We start from the raw sequence: 23,201 nt of genomic DNA, 5'->3' as shown, positions 1-23,201 counted from the left end.
TGAAAAGGTGGATGCTTAAGCCAGATCATTTATTTCCCTCCCATTCTTCTTCTTCCTTACCCCTCTCTCTTCCATCTCTCTCTTCCTTCCTCCCACTTTTCCTCTCTTTCTTTCCTTCCTCTTTCCTTTTCTTTCTTCTTTTTTCCTTCTTTCCTTCCTCCTTTCAAAATAGATGAGACCAAATTGTTTTACATGTCTCATAAACTTTATTTGAAGACTCCAGAAATTCTTCAGTGTCTTTGTAGTAAGAATATATTTTCAAGTATATTATATTCACGGTTACATTCTAGTTTGTTGGTTTAAAATAACTTGTCTTGTGCTTTTGTAATTATACTCTCTGCAATGAATTCTTTAGGGCTTTTGGTTGGAGTATTAGAGTCATTGCAAACTATAGGAGACCTGAATATTACCTTCACACTAATGATGGGCTTGGGTGAGCAGCTCTGGGCTGAAGGCTGAGGAGCAGGTCAAGGAGTGGAGCACACTGAGCACTGAGTTGTGTTGGGGATGCAACATGTCACTGAGTGGAGGTGTCTGGAGAGAGCAGCCAAGATGGGATGGTAGAAAACATGAAGCCATGGCATATGAGGAATATGTAAAGGACTTGGGATGCTAACCCTGTTGTTGTATATGACAATCAGGCTGGTGTCAGGAAAGGACATGGAACTGGAGATATTGCTTAAAATGTTACTTCTGCTCCCAATTAGCTGTGTAACTGTCATACTGGACCCTTATTGACTCCAATAGCAATGACACCATATCTGAAACGCCTAAGAACAGACCCAGAGACAATGAATGAGACATAGGATTTACTGGGGGAACTTACATAGAAGGACAATCCAGTGGTGGTGGGCTGGACAGGAGAACTGCTACTATTTGTAAAATGCATGCAGTTTATATAGCATTTTCCCTTAGCAACGTTCACCTAAACATTCATTTAACCCAAAACAAAGGGCTTTGATCCCCTGTATGGCCTGCAGACCAAGAGATGAACTGAGGGTTTAGATGTCCTTCATAGATAAAAAGTAAATCTCTGGGTTGACTATTTCCAGATTTCTTAGCTTAGGACTCTGAACATACACTTTTCTGAGACTGTAGGGTCATTCTCAGGGTATGCATAACTTATTGCTGTCAGGTGCGTCTGCCATACAATAACATTGGACAAATAATTTAACCTCCTTGTGTTTGTTTTTTAATCCATCAAGTGAAAATTTTAGAACTAAAAGAGTTTAATGGTTATTTAAAGAGTAAAATTGATTTCATAAGGGATGTATGATAAATGTCTTTAAATACTTGAGAAACTCTCATGTAGAAGAAGGATTAGACTAAGACTGTAGAATCTCTAAAAAGGAAACAGGTATCAAAGGGTTGCAGGGGAGAAGTTTTCAGCTTTAAGTAAGAAAGAACTAAGTAGCCAACACTGAGATGGCTACCTTGAGCCCGGAAGGTGCCATGAAAAGTTCCCCATCAGTGAAAGAATTCAAGAAGAGCTGAGAAGACCAATTTTATGGTATAGAAGGGAAGCATAAATTGTAAGAAGTGGTAGGCTAGTTGATTATGAAAGTCTCTTTCAGTTCTAGGATTCTAGGAATCGCTACTCCTTTGGGGTCTTCTGCATTCTTGATTCCATTTGTGAAGCTACACAAGATCAGGGAATGACAGGCTTAAACATCCCAGGTAGTTCTGGAAGTGAGAAGTGATCCATGAGGATTTGGTTCATGCTGCATAAGCATCATTAGAATCACCAGAAGGATATGCATCCTAGCAACCTTGTTGTTTAACCTAACATTACTTGGAAGAATCAAAGAAGACCTCCCAGTTTCAATGAATGAGAGGAGTAAAAAAAAAAAAAAAAAAAAAAAAGTTTTTAGGCTGCCTCCTTTAGCATCCTCACTACAATTACAACATATCCCTTTTGCTTCTTAGCAGGGACATGTCTCACAAGCAACATCAGGCCCAAGGCTCCAGAGTAACATGTCATGTGAACACAGAGCTAATCATTATTGATTCCTTGGTCCATTATGGTAAAAAGACATTAATTACCATCAGTGCAGTTGCACTAATGCAGTTGTAATGAGCATGCCTTTGGGAATTCCCCATGAAGGGACTGCTCATCAGATGACAGCAGCCAGAGGGGAGAAGGGTGGGCTAAGGTGAAGGTGTCCAGGAGGAAGACAGTTTCATTGGTCTGACTCTAGTTACCTCCAGAGTTTCCGCTAATCTATGCACAAGTCACCAGAGCACTCTGTGAAATGCCTCTCCCACCTTTTCCCATTCCTTAGTATTTTCTGTTCCCTATACACAGTGTAATAGCCCTGGTTTCCAGATGCATCCTGTCATATCAGATCCTTGCTTACTGTACTCATCTCACAACTCTTAGAAGTACGGGCAAGACCTTAGCAAGAGTTAAAGAGTATGTACATATCTCTGGGATAGAGGGAGACCCTAAGCTCCTACATGCCACCTTTCTTAGCAGAAAGTTGTCTTGGTACACTCTTACTCTCATTTCTTGTCTCTACCATCTCCAACCTTTAATCCACCTTTGTTTTTCAATAGCAATTGTTAGCACTTAATGGGACTCTACTATGCACCAGGCCACATGATAAGTGGTTAACCTAAGCTATCCCATTTAAGCCTTACAAACCTAATGAAGTAGGTCCCTTTATTATACTAGTTTTTGCCAATAGGGAAAAACGCTGAGGCTCAGAAAGGCTGAGTAATTTGCTCAATGTCATACCTATAGAGTGAACTTCAACCAAACACCTTTTTAAACATTTTTATTTTTAATTTTAAGTTCTGGGTACATGTGCAGGATGTGCAGGTTCACTTCATAGGTAAACTTGTGCCATAGTGATTTGCTGCACTTATCAACCCATCACCTAAATATTAAGCCCAGCATACATTCGCTGTTTTTCCTGATGCTCTCCCTCTCCCCGTCTCCCTGCCTACAGACCCCATTGTGTCTTGTTCCCCTCCCTGTATCTATGCGTTCACATTGTTCAGCTCCCACTTGTAAGTAAGAACATGCAGTGACCAAACCTCTTTTATTTAAAATTTTTATATTACTTTTTCATATGATTCCTACTCTGTGAAAATTTGGATGACTCTATTGCATAATCAAATGGGAGTTCAAGGTATACCAAGTTTGGTAATGGTATCTGTATTTCTATTTACTGGTCTGTCTTTAGCCAGCTTTCTCTCTATATACCTAACTGCCTTGTTCGTGGTATGTCCTCTTCATACTTTTAATCTTCGTTTTATTTCATCTTTACAGGTATCTGATCAACGTCACTTTTGAGGGGAGGAATCTGTCCTTCAGTGAAGATGGTTACCAGATGCACCCAAAACTGGTGATAATTCTTCTGAACAAGGAGAGGAAGTGGGAAAGGGTAGGACATGTCTTTGACAATTCTTGAGCAAAGTAGAGTAGAGATGTGAAATTTTGCAACACATGGAAGGAAAGTAGTCCTTTGGTTTTTGTCCCTAGACCCGTGGAGCAAAGGATCAATACCTTGATACACAGGAGAAGCCATTTCTCAAACTTGCATGTTCATTTACTTGCTGTTTTGGTTAATCAAGAGATTGTTTTCTTTATGTATTTCCATTTATTGTTGATAATTGCATTGCTATCTGAATCATGACTTTGTTTTCGTGGGAGAGTATGTGTGTACAATATAACATAATTTGGTGACGAAACTGAATTAGTGGTATAGTTTGGGAGTTGTGTCCTAGAGAGCATCTGGGAAGCTTATAAAGATGAATTTATGAGAAGAAAGGGTAGACTTACTGTGATTGAAGGATTCCCATGCAAGGCTCTGCTCAGAATCTCTTCCACTGACAGTTGATCACAGTGTTTGGAATTCTACCATCAGAAATTAATTTCTATGGGCACCAGACTGTCTAGGTCCAATTCCCAGCTCTATTTAGGATCTTAGACAAATCTCTTCGCTACTCGGTGCCTCAGTTTTCTCATCCATAGAAGGGAAATAATAATAGTACCAACGGGTATAAGGATTAAGTATACGTAAAGTATTTGGAAAGGTGCCTGGTGCATAGTAAGCACTCAATTAGTATTACAATTTGTATTATTCCAGATTCCCAGTTGAATACAAATATTCCTGAGAGTAATGTCATTGCTGATTTTTCTCCAAATATATTCTGCAGTACTCTTGTCTCTCGAGACATTTTGCTGAAAATAGTTTTACAGATACATAAGGTTGGGAGATGCTAACTACTGTTTCTCACTCTAGGAGAGTCTTAGAACATACCAACCCTTGAAAGTTCAGAGGTGTCTTATAGCAAAGAAATACCTTAACTTTTATTTAGAATGGAATTTCCCAAAATTATTCTACCCCAAGACCCCTTTGTTCATGATATTCATATTCTGTGAAAGCATGTTGGGAAACTAAGACAACTTCCACAGATTCCATGGGCCAATTGGCTGAGAATGGGCTTCGAAATGTTAGCATAGTTCTGCCTAGAATGGAAATCCAGCTATATATTTCTAGAGAGAGTTACCAGAAAATGAGGCCAGAGATAAACTTCTTGAAATTCACAACCTCATCACAGAGAGCCCTGGACAGCTAGTTATGTGAATGTGTGAACGCTCACCCAAGAAACGAGGCATGTGTGGCTCAGGCAGGAGAATCCAGGATCTAATTCTTCAAGTTGAAAGACCTCTATCTATCATGCATTTTCTCTTACCAGATAGGGCACAATTATAAGGCTTAAATTATGCCAGCTTTTTATTTAATCTTATTATTTTGAGACAGGGTCTCATTCTGTCACTCAGACTAGCATGCAGTGGTGCTGTCATAGCTCACGCAACCTCAAAATCCTGAGCTCAACCTGTCCTCCCCCATCAGCCTCCCAAGTAGCTAGGACTACAGGCGTGCACCACCATGCCTGGCCAACTTTCAAATTTTTGGTAGAAATGAGGTCTCACTATGTTGCCCAGGCTGGTCTTGAACTTCTGGCTGCAAGTGATCCTTCTGCCTCAGCCTCCCAAAGTGCTGGAATTAGAGGTGCGTGCCACTGCGCCTGGCCTGCCTGATGTTCTTGATTAAAGTTGCCCTCCCTTCACCAAGTTATCATTTGTTCAGAAATGGATGTTCCCTGGGCTTCTGCTTTTCACTCCAATCAAGCTGCTTTCACTGCTGCTGTAGAGACGTCATAATTTAAGAAATGTTCTGGGCTCCTCATGTATAACAGGCACTTCTGTCTGTCTCCAGAAGAGGAGTTATTAATAACTGAGGCTTCATAGGTAGCTCATAAGATGTACAGAGGGGGCAGCTTTTTTTTTTGCAGTAGGCTCACAATGACTGTCTCAAGCAGGAGGAGGCATCTCACAACTGCCTTTTCTTAAAGAGACACCACTCACCATCAGGTCATACTGACTTCTCTTCTTGAGTCCAGAATCTGAGGCCTGTGCCCCTCAGCCCTTTCTAGAACTAGACCCTCCTTCCTAGGGTTTGGATCCCTTCCCTCACCAATTCTACTTTTATTCTAGCTCTTGAATTTATTCTTTACTTTATATATGATCCAGGAACTATGTGATAATTTTTTAAATGGGCCTCCTTGTCCCTGGCACCTGCCCTTACCCCTTCAGATTAGTCCAAAATATGGCTGCCAGAATGAGCTTCCTGAAGCACAACTCTGACTGTGATGTTCTTTCTCTGCCCAAAGCCCCTTGAGCCTTCTATGGTTTATGGATTGGGGCTAGACTTGATCTGTTCTTGCATTCAAGGCTCTAGTCTCCCTTCCAAACCTTTGTTCTCCTCCTCATGATTTCCTGTCTCACAATTAAGCTACCCTGGGCTTCTTCCTGTTCTGAGAATGTGCCTTTGTAGGTCCTGTCCCCTGTACATGTCATGATATTTCTTCCTAGAATGAATTATCCAATTATATAATCATAACCATCCTTTGATACCCAAATTAAAATATTGCAGCTTCCTTTCCTCATCTTTGACTGAGATAAAATCTCACACTCCCTTGTCCCCTGTTGATTTTGTCCATACATCTGAGGTAGCACCCACCACATCTGCCTCTTGTTCGAGTTGTCCATATGCACAGTTCCAAAGGGCAGAGGCTGTGTCTTTAGCTCAATTGTGTCCTCACAACAACCTGTAAGAGCGTATTTCATAGAGCAGTTCAATAAGTATTTGTAGCATGTATGAGAATCATTACATAATGAAAGAATCCCAAAATCTACCATTAAGAATCCAAGTTTATGTTATTGCCCTTGATATGGTAGCTGTTGTTTCGTGCGGAGGGGGAGGAGAAAATCTTTGTGTAGATTGAATTTTTGTAGATCATACTTTACATGTACTAAAGGAAGTTGCTATTTAAAGAAATTCTGTGGTTAATCTTTTTGTAAGGCATTTTGAGAGGGGTTGAGAGAATAGAACGTTTTCATATCAACTCAATTAAACCAGGGAACACTTTGGAAGATAGATGTATAGTGTTCATTGAGGTCATAGAGCCATGTGGCTCCCCGACTTGAAGGATCCTATTAGGGCTCACTTGTGGGCAGGGAGGATGGCAGGTATGGCTCCAGGGAATGGCAGGGTTGTGGTGAGATTGCATCATGGAAAGTTGTGTTGGTCCTTCCACTGTTATCCTCGTCCCCAGGATATCATCCTCAAGATGCCTAATGCTGCTTCAGATGGTCCCCTTGGTCCAGAGAGGATTTAGTGTCAGTGGACTCCAGAAAGGCAGGCACCAGGGTGAAGATTCTACAGGGAGGAGCTGAACACTGGACAGATAAGCAAGGGAGGAATGTGGGTTTGTGGAAGAAATATGGGCTAGATAGGACTCTCAGACACTGGTCAGGCCACCAACTAGCTATGGGACCTGCTTTTTCCACTTTTCTACATTTTTCTTTCCTCATCTCTGAAATGATGGCATTGGACTAAGAAGACTTCTTGGGTCCTTTCTAGTGCTAACTTCTGGGACTGCAAAATCTCCTTGTAAATAAACAGCAGATTGGAATAGAAATTGGGTGAGGGAATGGAACACACAGGAACCTGAGCTTCTTTTGAAGGGCATAGCTCCTAGGGCATATTTGTCATTCCTGTCATTTAAGTAAATATTTCCCCAGAAAGGCCCTCCTAATGACCCGTGATGAGGTAGTCACCCAGTCACGCTGCCTAACAGTAGGTTTTAATTTTCCTCAATACACTCATTATCTGGCGTTCTGCTTACTTGCTTGCTTGTTTGTTTATTGCCTGCCTCTTCACACCAGGATGGATGCTTCCTGGGGGCAAGGACCTTGCTCACCTCTAATTCTGACCCTTCAGAAGAGTGCTTGCCTCCAGTGTCTGGACCACTCAAAAGATAATTGCTAAATAAATGAAAAATCCACATGCTTAGGAGAACTAGAATATTGACAAGCCATTTCACTTCTACCCCGAAAATCCCCCACTTAGACATAGAAGTTTACTGGAGACAGTACGGGAACAGGTAACTTCTCCACCTCTGGAGTGAGCACCCCAGTGCCAGGGAAGGACTTGGGGGAATCATCAGGGAGGCCCAACTCCCAGCGGAGTGATACATGTGTGACCGGCTTTTAACAAGGCATCTCGGGTCAAGGAAGATTAAGTTGTTGGTGTGAACCATGTGATAGGACTTCCAATGTTCCTTTAGTTTCCTAAAAGTAGTCCCAATGCTACAGTCTTACACAGTTTGTTCCCTTGTGAAGACTTGAAGTCAACACAACATCGTCTATGGTTTTGGAAAGCAGAACTGAGTTCAGTTCTCCATGTTGCCATTTATCAGCTAGTGACGGATACTACCTGAGTTTGGAACACAGGGTTTTACATAAGGCTGTTGTAAATATTCAAAGAAGTTTTATAGTCAAACACCAGTGAATAGCCACTGAAACAGTCAGTATCCAACAAATGTCAGTTGGTAGTCAATACCCTTCTTGTGTAATTTTTTAAGGTAATATTTGCACATGGTAAAAAAACAAATGGCACAAAAGAGTACCCAGTAAAAAGAAAGTCCTCTTCTCATCTATGACCCTTTGCTTCCCTCTCCAGAGCAATGCTGTTTCCAGTCTCTGGAATCCTCCCCAGAGCAATTGTTGTTGCCAAAAATACTCCAGACATTTACAGATTTGATATATTTACCCAACTACTTTAATAAAAAATGAACAGTATCTGCTCTTGTGAACCTTTAATGGGATCCTATGTAAGGAACCTCTAGAAGGCTTAGGGGGCTAGAATAGTAAAGAGATCTCTGGATCAGAATTTGATTCACAGAAAGCCATGAACATCTCTCTGGTATGTAGGAATGTGGAGAAGGACATTTAAAAAGAAATATTTTACACACACACATGCATGCAGACATAGCGTGGTGAGTTGGAAAGGGTAGACAATGGTGGAAAAAAAATCATTGTGTGCAGACTGGGCTCATTTGTGAGGCTCCTAAGTGGGGGACAGCTGCATAAACTTGCTTTAAAAATAGTCTGGCACAGAGATGCAGTTCCAACAAGCTTTAAGGCTTCTGTCTCTATCAGAGTCTCTCATGATTTGCTTCATTGCTACTGCTCTCTGCTTCCATTTAATAGTTCCTAAAATGGGGATAATAAAAATGAAATGCAGTGGGGGTGTGCTCTGAGTAATGACATCAAGAAATGATGATGGTGCATTTTTAGGCTGTGAGATGTAAACAGACCTTAAAGGGACTGTCTGGGTCAGAATTAAAGGAGAATATGTAAGATTTGCATCTCTGCTTATCTTTTCCAGAAAGAGACAAGAGGGTGTTTTATAAGCCCACTCCCTCTTCCCTGCCTTCACCTACCAGAAAACCCCCCTCCTTATGTATATTAAAAACATTTTCAGTTTGTGTAAATCATTCTGTGGACTCCCCAAACCTATTTCCGTCTGTGGCTTTCAACACTGAGATGTCACAGCCACATCCACCAGTAAAGCAGAGACTGGAAACGGAAGTGCTTGGCACACAGTGTTGGACCCATGATAGTACTCAGGAATTAATGGATGGATCAATGGGAGGGAAGGAGAGCAACCAAACTGAGGAAAGGGAGACTCCCCCCCGAAGAACTGAAGCAACAACAACATAGTAAGACAAAATGCTCTGCCAGTATCTGCAGCCTGGAATAAATAAGACAGGCTAAGGTGTGTCTGTGTCTCTGGTGATCGACCTCTTGTCCAGGAGGTAGCACCAACTCCAGGGTGTGGGGGCTCTGTGATCCTAGCCCCTAAGGACTATGGTGATCATAGTCCACAGTGATCAAATCAGTGTTTATACAATAGAGGTCAATCACTACCTCTATTGTTATTACTTGAAAGCTTTTGACTGACAAAATAAAACAGTCCCTCCATCCCTCCCTCGCTCATGCACATTCACTCACTCAGAACAAACTGGCAGGAACCACATCTGTGTGCCTCTCCACTATACCTCTGTGCCTAGCATAGTGTGAGACATCACTGAGCAGGCCAGTAAATGCGGTGTTGGTGACTGCCCGGGCACAGCTGGACAGACTCTGTTCTACCTCCCAGCCTCAGAGGAGAGGCCAGGAGACACACATGCTCTCTCCAGGCTCTACAGAGGGCATCTAAGGGAGTGAAACAGGAGCTCCTCATGGCAAGGGTGTTTGTTCAGGATCTCCTGATACCACCATTTGACAACATGCTATTTTTACTGACTTTGAACTGAGTACTAATACGCATCATTGGATTAAGGGATTAGAAGACAGGATCTATGGAGAAAGGCTATGGGAATTGGGGTTATTAAGGGAAAGAAAAAAAAGGCAATGAGGTGATGACTTATTCTCTTTAAATGTATGAAGAATTATTGTACCAAGTGTGGAGATCAGCTGTTCACTTTCTCCTCTGAGACAGAACCACAGTGAGTGGGCTTAAGATCAAGCAGGGAGGGTTTATATTAGCTATAGGGAGAATTCCTTAATAGAGAGAAGTGTTGAGTACTGGAACTGTTAACAACATCAGGGGATGACTTTGAAAGTCCTCAAAATTGCATATGTCCTTGTCTCTCTGTAATGTACAGTCCTGTGCAAGCAATAATGCATGAACTACATGGCTTATCCTCCCTATCTCCCCACCTCCCCTCCCTCCCCTCCCCACCTCCTTCCCCTCCCTTCCTTTTTCCTTCCCCTTCTTTCTCTTTCCTTCTCCTTCTTCATTCCTTCTTTCCTTCTCACACATAACTATGAAGCACCTACCATGAGCCAAGGACTGCCCCCACAAATTTGTATCGTAGCTTTCCTGGTGGCTTGGAAAAACAAAACAAGTACATTGCAATAAAAAAGGTGCTTGTTGTGACATTTAACATTTCTATAAACTAAGGTGATTTTTAAATGTATTTGATACAGTCTAACATTGTGTTGATGTTTCATGTTACTTAGTAAGTAAAGACTCCGCTAATGTGTATTTTACTTATGACGATGACACGGGGCCACTGGATTACATATTTTGTTGTGTTTTTCTGAGGTGTGATTAGTGCAGACCCTCACATCCAGTTGTTTCCTTGTTCACTGAGCTCCAAGAGCCCTGGCCCATCCTGTTTGCCTACACCATTCTCCAGGGTTCCAGAAAGAGATTATAGGGGGCAGTCATGGAGAGGAGGAGGTAGAGGTGTGCTGTTAATCCCTAAAGTCTCAACACTGCTGTAGGCTCAGTCCACAATGTCAAGCTGCTACTCCCATGCACATTCATGAAATAATTCAAAGAGAAGACCGGGATGTATTGAGGGAATAGACTGGAATGTCATTTCAGAAAGGCTGGTTGTCTTCCAGTGCTTGTCATCAGTCACTGAATGAAAAGGATAAAAGAACAAGATAACCTTGGTTGACTGTACTTTTGAAACCTGTACATGCTGATGGAGAGAGAAAGCAGAACTGAACTCAGAGACTGAAGAAGTGCTGGCCTAACCTTGGCTTAAGGAAAAACAGTGAAAAGGAAAGTGTCCCCAAAGCCAAAAGATAGCTTTCATCCATCTCGTTTAAATGTTATTGAGATTTTTATTTCCTGACAGTTACCTGTGGTTGGTCCCTGAGTCCTCTAAACTATTTCTTCTAATGTTTATGTTATAATGTTTTTCCAGTACTGGTGTTGAAGAAGAAAGAGTGGTAGAGAGATGAGAAAATTCTATATTTATATTGAATTTAAAAACAACATTTATGATTTTCTTATTATGTAGGTAATTAATGTTTATTAAAGACATTTGAGGGGATAAAATACAATTTACCCATATCTGCACCTACAAAGAATTAGCAGTTATATTTTAAAATTTCTTTCCAGTGCTTTTTTTTTCTGTGCATTCTGTGTGTACACTATAATACAACACAGAATAATACAACAGAATTGGGATCTTAATGTTTGGATAATTTGCAATCTACTTTTTTCTCTTCCTAGGATATTGTGGACATGTTCCCTTTTTATTAAATGTTTTTCAAAAGCATGAAACTTAATGCTTAATATTACACTGGAAGAATATAATATGCTTCTTCAAACTGGTTCCCTATGATTAGACATTCATATGCATGTTAAATAGAAACTCTGGTTCTCATATGAAAATAATTTCAGAGTTGGTGGTCTAACTTTGATGCCATAAGATTGCTTTTTAAGGTGAGAAGATTTGGCCCCTTTTTTTCTTATCCAATGTCCCTAAATGTTAAAAATGAAAACCCTTAATTTGGGAATTGGTTGGTTTATGTCGATTCAGCAACAACCAGGGGAAACATATGTGGTCTGGTGGAAGGCTCTCCTTTGTTATTTTGGGTCTGCTAGGAGTCCCAGAGGGTTTTCTCTTTTTGATCATCTCATACAGTGCACTGCCGTCTGACTTTGCTGAGATGTGTTTTTCTTATCTCTGGTGGTGATATCACAGAGAATGGGGTTGTCCATGTGTTCCATGTCCGTCTGCATTTTTAATCATATTTGTTTCATTTTCTTGAAAGTTGAAGGCTTGTAAAATTCAGGTTCACGTTCCAAGGAGTCATATGACTCCTGCTCTGTATGAGACCCTTTTCCAGTGCTGTTTCTATTCTCTGGTTCACACATGACCCAGAAGGGAGAGAGCAATGCCCTTCTTTCACCAGTAGGGATAGAACATGCCTCACTTGCTGTTATAGCAGTATACTATAAAAATACGTTGACATATTTTTCGCCAAACCAGCTACTTTGTGCCTACATTAATAGCATATTGACTTTAGCTAAGACTTGAAGTTTGGCATTAAAGTTATAATATCTGATTGTCCTTCATATGCAAGCATGCTTTTATTGATGTAGCACCCGAAGATCTTATGCACTGAGTTTTTCCTACAGTGATGATGGATTTGTTCCAGCCATGCACAGTCTCTATCTCCACAATACCTATTTATGAGAGCTGGCCAGAAACAGGGTAGAAATAATTCATGTATACAGGAAGAGAAGCTCTGACCTTGGCATGTTAACTCTGCCAAGCAGCCTGTGGTACAAACATTTTAAAGGAAGTATTGGCCAACAAAAAAATAATAAAATTTTAAAAGAATAAAAGCTATTAATAAAAGCCATGTACATAAATTTCCCACAGCAGCCATAGCATTCAGATTGTTCGGGATGATTTTATAATTTTCTCTATTAGGGTTATTTCTGTTCATAATTTGGTGAACCTTTTAGTTTATTCTGACAGAGATGTCTTAAGGTGGTTTGTTTAGGAGCTTTCCTACTTTCCTTCCACCCTCCCTCTCTGTCCTGCAGCCAGGTGTCCTTCACTGTCATATAGGTGGTCCATTGCTGGTTTTACAGGCGTCCCAGGTCTTAGTTCTGTCAGGTAACTGTTCTGAAGGTTTAAACTTAAAGCAAATCTGTGCCAGGGGAGTGGTGAGAAAGAAAGTATGACCATAGAAGGCAGTCATTGGGGAGGGAGTGATAGACCTCAAGGGGAAAGAAGTCTATGCCCTGTTCTCCAGGTGCATACCACATTCCTGCTCACACCAAACTTGTGGTGGGTGCCTTTCCATGTTTTTCTAGCCCAAGTGTTTGCTGTCAGATGTCTTCTGAGGTCATCATCTTTGGCTCTTCCTGAAATAATATGTACTAGTTTTTCTTCATCCATCCCATAGGAAAGGAAGTTTGCTGGCAAAGGAACAAAATACTCCCTTTGAGGTAAAATGTGTAGTGGATATTTAAGGCACCTCAGCATTCTCTTTCTAGAAAAGTGAACACAAAATTCCATTTTCCCTATAATGTCTGGGAAACACATATAAATGATCAGACAGTCTAGCCTGGAATTAAGGGACATTAGGAAGAGTTGGCCATGAATACATCTGACTTTTATGTAACACTTTATTAGCAATGCTATTAATGAACAAATTTAGCATATATGATCCCATTTTGATTCCTATTAAAATGTTGAGAAATACTTGTACATGTAAGTAAATTGAGGATCAGAGAGGTCACATGATTTTCCCAAAGTCACACAGCTAAGGAGTGGCAGAGCTGGGTGTAGACATTTACGTCCAGGTCCATTTGTGTCCAGTGTGCTTTTTGCCTCAACACATGGAATATAAGAGTACAACTAGACCAATGGGATCCAAATGTAGCAATGTCAATGGGGATAAATTCATAGACGAGAGGACAAGTCACACTATGGAAACATGCAGACCCTGCTACTTGAGTTTTAAAACTACGTGTTAAGAAATGGTCCAGCATCTGGGGTGGAGCTGGAGGTGTGGAGGCTGGTTAGCCCAGACTGTGACTGGCTATTTCAGTGTAACATTTTTCTGTGATTAGCAAAAATAGAAGGCAGAAAGGAAGGAAAGGAGAGAGGGAAAGAAAGATAAAGTGGGGAGAAAGCTTTCTTGTATCTTTCTATACTTATAATTCCTAACTGTTATCACACACACACACACACACACACACACACACACACACACACACACACCCTCTCTCTTCAGTTAGGAACATAGAACCTATCTCCTCAAACTGTGAGGAAAGAACATGTTTCTTTGAATTACAAAGGCCATAACGACCTGCAGAAGCAGCTGTCTAGGTCCTCATTGCATGGAAGGGATTTTCGAGGAAACAGTCATCTTCTGAATTAAAAGCTCTTGTAAAATCTACCATCATGGCAGTGGCACTGTATCCCTGCAGCCCCATTGATCAGACATCTGTTGGAGGTGCAGAGAAATGTCAAAACACTGAGGGGAATTTAAAATAGCTGACCTACAAAAACAGCTCTTAAATCTTAGTAGGACAGTGACATGAAAATTTAACTGCTTTATTTGAAACACAAGCAACCAAATATTTTATGAACTCAACTAGCTAAGGGAGAGGAGTTTTGAGATCTTACATAAAATAAGATAAATTAAACTTGATTAAGTTAAAAAATACATGTATAAGAAAGAAAAAGTAGGAACAAAATTCAACAATAAGAACATTGATCTTCAAATTCATCATTGCTATGTCAGTGTTTCCTCATGTGGCTGTGAATTTCAACTGTAGTATATGAGTTAACTCAGGAGAGATGAGTATTTTTTGTTTAAATAATCATCTATTTTTAGAGTTATCTTCTACTTTTGGCAAGTGGCACAACTTAACGTTTATAGTAATGATATGAAAATTTAAAATACATATATTCTTGAAGATTATTTCAAAAATTAGTATAGGTGGTGTACAGATGTGGCAAAATTGTTACAGTACTACTTGAATGAGTGAAATTTGGGAAACATTTCCACAGGGCAAAGTGTTCTCCTTCCCCACCCCAGCCCCAAAATCATGGTGTTTGAGGTTGACCCACCTTCCCTTCCTTTTCCCTCCTCACCTCTCTGCATTCAGCCTCGATGCCCCATAATTGCAACTAACTATTCTCCAACAACTCTTGTGCTTTTATGCCTTAAGCCCTGGCTTATGCTTTTCTCTTGACCTTGGATTCTTGAACTTGTCTTTTGACACACAGTTTAAAAACCAAGAAGCACCATATTTTGGTCACCTCTGCCCAGTGCAGTGATTAATCCAAATAAATTTAAATAGATGTCGTTCCCCTTTTCTGTGCCTTTTTTTCTTCATCTGTAAAACGGGGATTATAATAGCACCTACCTCAAACTGTAAAGTTTTAATTTTGTTAAAACGAAAATTATAATTCATGTAAAATTCTTAGCACAATATCTGACCTGTAGCAAGTGTACTCCCACGTTCACTATCATTTTACTTGAACACGTTTTGAACCAATGATAATACAAATAAAATTAGATTCTAGAAAACAGGAAAATGGAAAAATTGACCATACTTAACTACACAAAGACACACACAAACTAGTTGGGTTTTGGTGTTAGTCACTAACAGGAAGAAACTAGAAAACAGTGTATAAATGTTTCATGTTATAAATTGGAAATGAGCAAGCTTTTCGCCTTCATTCTAAAATGCCTTTTTGCACAGGGATTTTTAAAACGTGAGTCTTAATAATAAAATACTGACAAAGTCTACGGCATAGCACAGCAGCCCATGCTGGGCCTGTCACTCAGAAATCAGGCGACTAGAAACCTCTCAGTTTTGATTTAGCACATTGTAGATTCTCCGTAACCATTAAATTACAACCAAAACACATTAAGCAATAATCACAGTTTATGAAACCTTGTAGTGTGTCCTTGTGCTATTTGATTTACTCGGGTTTTGTTTCACTGTAATAAACCACCACGTTGTGGTTGATCTTAAAGAATTGCCAATTTTCCCTTGATGTCTTCCTCATTCTACAGCAGATAGATTGGCTCATAACCATTAAAAAAATTCCTTCCACAAGGGAAAGTGGTTTAATGTCAAAAGACATGCCCATAGTCATGGTTAGTCATGGTTGAACATAAAGGGGATGGTGGTGACATGGTAGGTGGGGGGAGTGGTGAATGGTCTTAACAATAGATACCTGAATAGCATTTCACAGTTTACATCAGAGGTTCTCAAAGTGTGGCCCCTGGACCAACAGCATCAGCATCACTGGGGAACTTATGAGAAGTACAGATTCTCAGCTTCTACACCAGAAACTCTAAGGACGAGGCCCAGTAATCTGAGTTTTGACCTATAAAACATAGGGGCCGCTGATCACAGACATTTCCTTTTCACAAGGAGAAGTATCTGCTTAATAGATATTTAAGGCTGCCACTCTGTCATTGTTCTCTGTTCTCATTTTATTTTCCAGCCATTAATTTTGTAATAAAACTGAATCTTTATCCTTTCATAAAGTGGAGGACAGAGCCAGTAGCCCAGTAAGAAAAAGTTAAGGCCTGTCCCACTCACTCCAGAAGATTCTGAATTACCTGATATCTTCACATAGTTGCTAAAGACATTCCCTGACACAAGGCCGATTGGGTTTATGCATTTGACAAATATTTTCCCAAGCCCCTACTAAGGGCTGGGCGCTATTCTAGGTGCTGGGGAAACAGTATTGAACAAGACCAACAAGTTCACTTCCTCAAGGATCCTGTGTCTGGGTGAGTGGGGCCAGACAGCAAACATAAACAAATCAATAAATATGATCATTTCAGATGGTGCTATATACCCTTAAGGTGGTAAGACAGGGTGCAGTGGCTCTCAGCCACTTAGTGCCAGTCTCAAAGGGGCTTTTGATGGATTGATCATTTTAAATAAGTTGCTAGTTAAATTTCTTCAGAGTATGTTCAGCAGCTGTCATAAGAAGTTTCACTAGCAACTTATTTAAAGTAAGAACTTTCCAAATTGTGTCCACAAATCCTCTGCCTAAATTGTGTACAGATTCTGTGTTGAGGCTACAGGCCCACTTCCAGGCCACAGGAGAAATGTGAGTAGTATTTTATCTTCCATTTTTTTTTCTCGCTGCTAGATTTTAGAGAATGGGTATGGATTTTTATAATGTCACATCAGGCTATCAACATTACAATATTTATGTTTGATTTTTTTCAAAAAAATCAAGAAGTATTAACCTTCATTGTTTAATAAGAACTGCATTTAGTGAGTTACCTACTCTAGCCTACTGTTCTAAGTGAGCACAGCATCTTTTGGCTTTCTTTCACAGCTATTATGGAAATTATTTCACTTCCTTGTCTCCAGTTGACCCTGTAGCATCCAATGTGACACAACATGGGACCTGGTGAGGGAGTATAGGAAAGGTCATAAACTGGCAGGCAACAGACTACTTTTGGGCCATCGACATGTTCTATATTGCCTAAAAGGTATATTTAAAGATTAAATTGGTTTCTAAAATTTAAAAATTCAGATTCCCATAGAACTCCAGATTCTAGATTTCCTGAAAAATCAGATGATGGGCAACACTGGGTTCACATTCTTCTGGACCCCCTTTGGATGGAATGCATGCTGTCAGTTCATCTCAGCCCCCTGCAAGTGTCTCACCCCTTTTATTGATTATCTACCTAGCTCCTGCAGACACTGGAGTCTGCACCTCCCAGAACATGGATGAGTTCAAAAAAGAGTCATTCCCTGCTTAAAATCTAAAATAGATACCTTAGAAATGGGTAGATTTAGAATTAAGGGATTGGGCATTTATGGAGCTGACACAGCCTTTTGATTGCTCCTGCAGTTTACCTTGGAGTCTCTAGGGGGCAGCTGTGAATTCTGAGCACTGCCTTGGAAATGCAAGCACACTGAGCAATTCCAGTTCTGTGTTGCACGGAATCTCCAGATGCACACTGGAAGTGTAGAAGGCAAAAGGCACTACTTGTCTGAAGGGTTTTCTGTTTGTCAGACAATGAAATACAGAAATATCGACTTTTAATGCATTAAAAGGCTTTAGGCACATGAGGAGCATGCATTTGTCTTTTTTCTTGGCAGAGTAACAAATAATCCTAATTGAAGGAATAACCGGAAAGGCTTCATAGGCATGAGCTTTACAGGGAATTTGAGTGATCCAAAGGCATTTACCTAGCAAAGAAAGGAAGACTTCAACGGAGAAAAGTTCAGCAGGAGGACTAGGAGAATGAAGGAAAGGGGCTAGGTAAATGAAACAGATGTGAATATAGGAAAAACTGAAATTAGAAATGAAGGCAAGGACAGAATGTTGCATCTTAAATGTAAGAATGGAAAACTGACCGCAATTAAAAACTGAGTGACACAGTCCAAGTGTAGAGAGAAAACATGATGATTTTAAGTCATGCTATACTAATTAAACTGTGGAGAGAGAGAGAGGAGGAGGAAAAGCAGAGTCAAGAAAAGATAAGGTTGAAGTTGTCAAGGCAGAAGAGCCATATTCATGAGGCTCTGAAAAGTCAGGCTAGAAGCAAAGGGAAGTTAATAATGACAATAATTACACATGTATCTTTATATTGTGTGAGTGCTAAATAAGGATGTAAAGGAAGTGCTTAGTCTGTTTTTGCCCTGAACACATGTTATTTTAGATTTCAGATCCCTTCACCCCATCCCAGAAGTTAGAAACATTTTGTCTCAGAATGGAATTTCCTAATATTCATAGGACAACATTGACCATATAGCATTTTTCTACTCTAAAGCTCTAATGAACCTCTTCTTCTCTGATCCCCAATGGTGTTTCTGCTTTTCATGTGAAAATAGAATCTCAAAGCCCACGAGAAGGAGGCATTGCTTTTGCTGCCTGTATCCAGAGTTAGCACTTTTATCAATCAGTTAGCTTCAGTTCAGTTCAACAAACCTAAACTGAAGGGCTTCTCTATGAATGACTCTGTGCTGGGTGCTAAGAGGAAAATAAGACACCCTGTTCTCAAGAAATGTGCACTTTTAACAGAGGGGATAAGAAAATTACACAGACATGATGCAGGGAAAAATGTGATGTGATAGGCAGCCACTAAGATGACCCCCAAAGGCTGGTACTTCATGTTATTCATGCCCGTGTGTGGTCCTCTCCCCCAGTTATGGGCTACATTTAGCAACCTGATTATTAGGAATAGAATAGTAAAGTGACGAGATGTCAGTTTTGAGATGTGCACATGAAAGGGCTAGCTTCTGTATTGGGGCCCTCTCTCGTGTCCCTTGCTCTAAAGGAAGCTAGCCACCTCGCTGTGAGCAACCCTGCCCAAGTGGCAAGGAACTGATGTCCCTGACCAGCAGCCAATGAGGACTGAGGCCTGCTCACTGCCATACAGCCTTGTATAAAACCCTGAGCCACAGGATCCCAGCTAAAGCGTGTCTGAATTCCTGACCCACAGAAACTGTGGAATAATCAATATTTGTGCTTTATACCACTAAGTTGTATGATAACCTTTTACACAGCAATAACTAATAAATGATAAGACAAAGGGGCTTATAAAAAGAAATTACATATCTGGTTAAGGATTTTGAGAAGAACATGATTTTACTGATGGGCTTTAAGTAATAGGGAGAGTTTTAGAGGTGAGTAATATTGAAACTAAGGATGATATTTCAGGCAGAGGGAGTAACAGGTGAAATATAATATGTGTTTATTGAATAATAGTTTTTTAAAAAAAAGTTGTCCAGATGATAGGTACAAATAAGGGGGTAGAGCGACAGCTTTAAGGAAAGATTGAGCTTAAAGAGCGTTAGAAGCAAAGATGGTTTGAATTAACTCAAGAAGCAATCGGAAGCCATGAAATGCTTGTGAGTGGGAGAGTGATGTGATTATGACTTCTCTTTAGAAAATTCATCCAGCAGCTGTGATGGGCTGTAGGAACTTAGGTGCCTGCAGGAATGCCGCAGCCATCTAGGGCCTGAATGAATGTGGACAATCATGGAGCAGAGGTGGCTGCGAGAGTGATGGCAGAGGTGGGATAAATCTGTAACCTACTGGAGAAGATGAGACAATGACCATTGAAGAATTGAACTTCAGGAAATGGGAGTTTTATGGGACACTGGGACATCAAAACAAGGAACAAAATTAGTGACGGGGAAGCAGTTTCACGGGTTCAATTTTAGGGTTTCTAATTCTGAGTTACTGTTGAGTCAGGAGGGAAGTAGAAATGTCAATTTGTGGTTCTGGTGTGAAGATACCACTAAGAATGCAGACTGAGGGATGTTCTCCACAGAGGGGATAACTGAAGGACAGTGAGAAGATGAGTTTCTAAAGAGAGCAGAAGGAGAGGGAAGAGGACCAGGGACATGGGCTACAGGACATGCCTCTGGGTGGGTGCAGGCTGAGAGGAGAGAGCAGAATCAGCGAAGGAAAGGGAGAAGTAGTCATCACCCAAGAGGCTGGTAGAGCCAGGAGAGCATGACGGCAAGGTGAGGGCAGGTGACTTTAAGGAGAGGAGGGGATGAAGCCTAACTTCTCAGTGGTTTTTATTCATGCATCATTGGGAAGAAATGCCTCGCAAGACCCTGCCCAATCAAAAACAGACCATGCCAGGCAATCACAGAACAATGTGGCTCTGTTCTTTTACTCATTGTTTAAAACTCAGGTATTAGGATTTTTGTTGACAATGTAAGGAATAGGTGGATACAAATATTTTTACCCAAATATAAGTTCTTATTGTTCGTCAGTGATGGACCTCTGCTCTTCAAAATCTATATTTTTTTCTCTAGCTGAATTATTGGCCACTTAAAAGACTATCCTTAAGTGTGAGATCCTAAAGAAGGAAAATACCTTAAACTGTGGTCTTAAATGTATTCCATCTCATTATGAGGATCTCTTTTTCAGAACTTGAGGAATCCTGTTTCATTTTCTCTTTTATGTAACAGTATTTTGTTATTTGTGTCTGATGTCAAAAATGTAGCAATCATTCATTAAGGAAAAGTTAATTAAATAGAGAAAGGCATGAAGAAAATAAAATCCAACCCAAATTCAACCTCCCATAGATAATTTGTTTATATTTTGATTTACATCATTTTTGTCGTTTTACCTTTATTTTATAAATGTGTGGGGTTTTGTTTGTTTGTTTGTTTGTTTGTTTTTAGATGGAGTTTTGCTCTTGTTGCCCAGGCTGGAGTGCAATGGCGCAATCTCGGCTCACCGCAACCTCTGCCTCCCAGGTTCAAGCAATTCTCCTGCCTCAGCCTCCCGAGTAGCTGGGGAATTATAGGCATGTACCACCATGCCCAGCTACTTTTGCATTTTTAGTGAAGACAAGTTTTCTCCATGTTGGTCAGGCTGGTCTCAAACTCCCGACCTCAGGTGATCTGATTGCCTTGGCCTCCCAAAGGGCCAGGATTACAGGTGTGAGTCACTGAGTCCAGCCTATAAAAGTGTTTTATAAAAAAGTGGGAATATTTTTATAAAATTGAGATAGTATTATACATTTTGTTTTATAATCTATAATCACAATATGCTGTGAATGATGTCATAAATATATTAAATCATATAAAATAACTGACCATTTATCTACTATTAAAATATATGAAATATCTAATCTCTGTGCATTATCTATTTAGATTCATGTATTTATCACATGATTTTTAAATTTCTGCCCCTCTGTACTCCCCCTCTTCCCTGCCCCCCAACACAAGGGACAAATCTTGGTCATGGCTTATTGTTCTGAACATGTTGTATTGATAGCAGGAAGATCTGGCATTTGTTGGCTTTGCTTCTGCATCGTTCACTTTTCAGTGAACTACTGAAGAGCACACCAACAGGTGTCAGGGAATACCAGAACACTTGCCTGTGTTGGCTCTTCCCATATCACTAACATGAACTCTGCTCCTTCTCTAAGCAAGCACTACCCTCCTGGGACTGCCGTTGCAGCTGCAAATCTGTCTCCTGGTGCTTTCTCTTAAATGCCTTTTTAAACATGCTTAATAATAGATGAGCACCTGGGCCCTTCTTCATGAAGGGGAGCTCAAGCAGCTTTTAGAACATGGAAAAGCTATTTGGCCCTTAAAAGCTGATTCTTGAAACATCCTCAATTCCCCAGGACACTGTTCAGTAACCATGTGCTCCAAGACAGCAAGTGGTTTTCCTAGTGGGTTTTGTTGCTCCACTTCCTCTTCCCTTACTTTTTCAATCCTGGACACAACTTTTATTGACTCTTTGTAGCCAGTCAGCTGACTGGCAGCAAAGCATCTCCCAGGCCCCTCTCCTGCTCTCCTTCTCTACTCTGGCAATCCCCTGCTGTGTGACTCAAGCAGGACATCTATACTTGACTTGGTGTGACTGATCCATTTTCTGAGTCCTACTATCCCAGAAAGTAGTAAGTTCCTTCCCCTTGGATTATCATGTCTTGGCTTTGCCATCCATCTAGTGGGTGACCTTGGACAAGTCACAAAATGTCCCTGGGCTTTGGTTTCCATTCATATCTATAAAACAAGAGGGTTGGATTAAATTCTTATGGTCCATCTAGTTCAAACCATCTGTAGTTTTAAGTACAGGTTTAGATTTTCCAGTCTTCTGACTATGGCATATTTTTAGTGACATCTATTTATTCATTAGTTATAAGAATAGCTTATTTTTAGAACTTCATTTCTTAGATCGGGCAGCTCAGTTACTCGGTTCCATGGTCTTTGTTAACAGCTACCTCCCTGGGAAGGATGCTTGGAAGGGAGGTTGAATTTTTCCGCTGTCCTCTTTCTTATGCCTTTTTAGTAAAATTTAGTAAAATTCTCTATAATAACAATCGAGAGCAGACTTCTTCAGAACCTTGCGACCAGCGATCAGAGAAAGACCTTTGACTCTCTTTGCCTTGTGCAGTTGAATCACTTGTGTCTCCTTCCTGAAAGAGACATTAGTGATTCGAGTCAGGCTGAGATGCCTGCACAGTGGTGTGTCATGGTTATGTGCACCCAGACCACCACCAGTGTTCCCTACCCCACTGCAAAACAGTCTCTTTTTGTTTGTTTGTTTGTTTTATTCTGTGATCCTAGACACTGCTTTATGTGTGACCATTTGTCTCTTTCTCTGTAATCTTTTCCTTCAAAATTAGAAACAATTTATAGAGCATCGTGATGCTTTTTTTTTCCTTTTTATATTTTCAGATTATTATTTTATTCAGGAACTGAATCATATGTTCACGCTTTGGTTGATCATTCAACAAATCTTCAATACGTTCCTACAGTGTGCTAGATTCTGTTCTCCAAGGAAGGAGATTGAGGATGATGAGTGGAGAGAACTGACAGGTTGAGAAGCAAGAGAATAGAGAGGGAAAGGTAAAGAAAAACACTACAGGAGAAGCTAGAAGGGAGTGGAGGTGGAGTTTTCTCAAAAGAGGTAAGGAACAGCACAGACTCCATCTAGGGCAGAAGGCAGAGGAAATGAAAGTAAGGAATCTGAAAATGTAGGGAGTGTCAGCCAATCCTTCTTATAAAGATGATTCTCTCAAGCAATTGGAGCCCTGATTG

At 40.5% G+C, this 23,201-nt stretch overlaps 1 protein-coding gene across 2 annotated transcripts in view; it reads left to right on the top strand.

Moving 5' to 3' along the window:
• The window catches only part of GRIN2B (glutamate ionotropic receptor NMDA type subunit 2B), a 432,541-nt gene that overhangs the window by 302,732 nt on the left and 106,608 nt on the right, over positions 1-23,201 (top strand). For both annotated transcript variants that reach the window (XM_037990318.2, XM_007967728.3), the window contains one exon: positions 3,275-3,389. In XM_037990318.2, coding sequence (XP_037846246.1) covers positions 3,275-3,389 — 115 coding nt within the window. The remainder of the gene's footprint in view (positions 1-3,274; positions 3,390-23,201) is intronic.

Source organism: Chlorocebus sabaeus, chromosome 11 (assembly GCF_047675955.1).
Source record: "Chlorocebus sabaeus isolate Y175 chromosome 11, mChlSab1.0.hap1, whole genome shotgun sequence".
NCBI lineage: Eukaryota > Metazoa > Chordata > Mammalia > Primates > Cercopithecidae > Chlorocebus > Chlorocebus sabaeus.
This window is presented reverse-complemented; position numbering and strand designations above follow the sequence as displayed.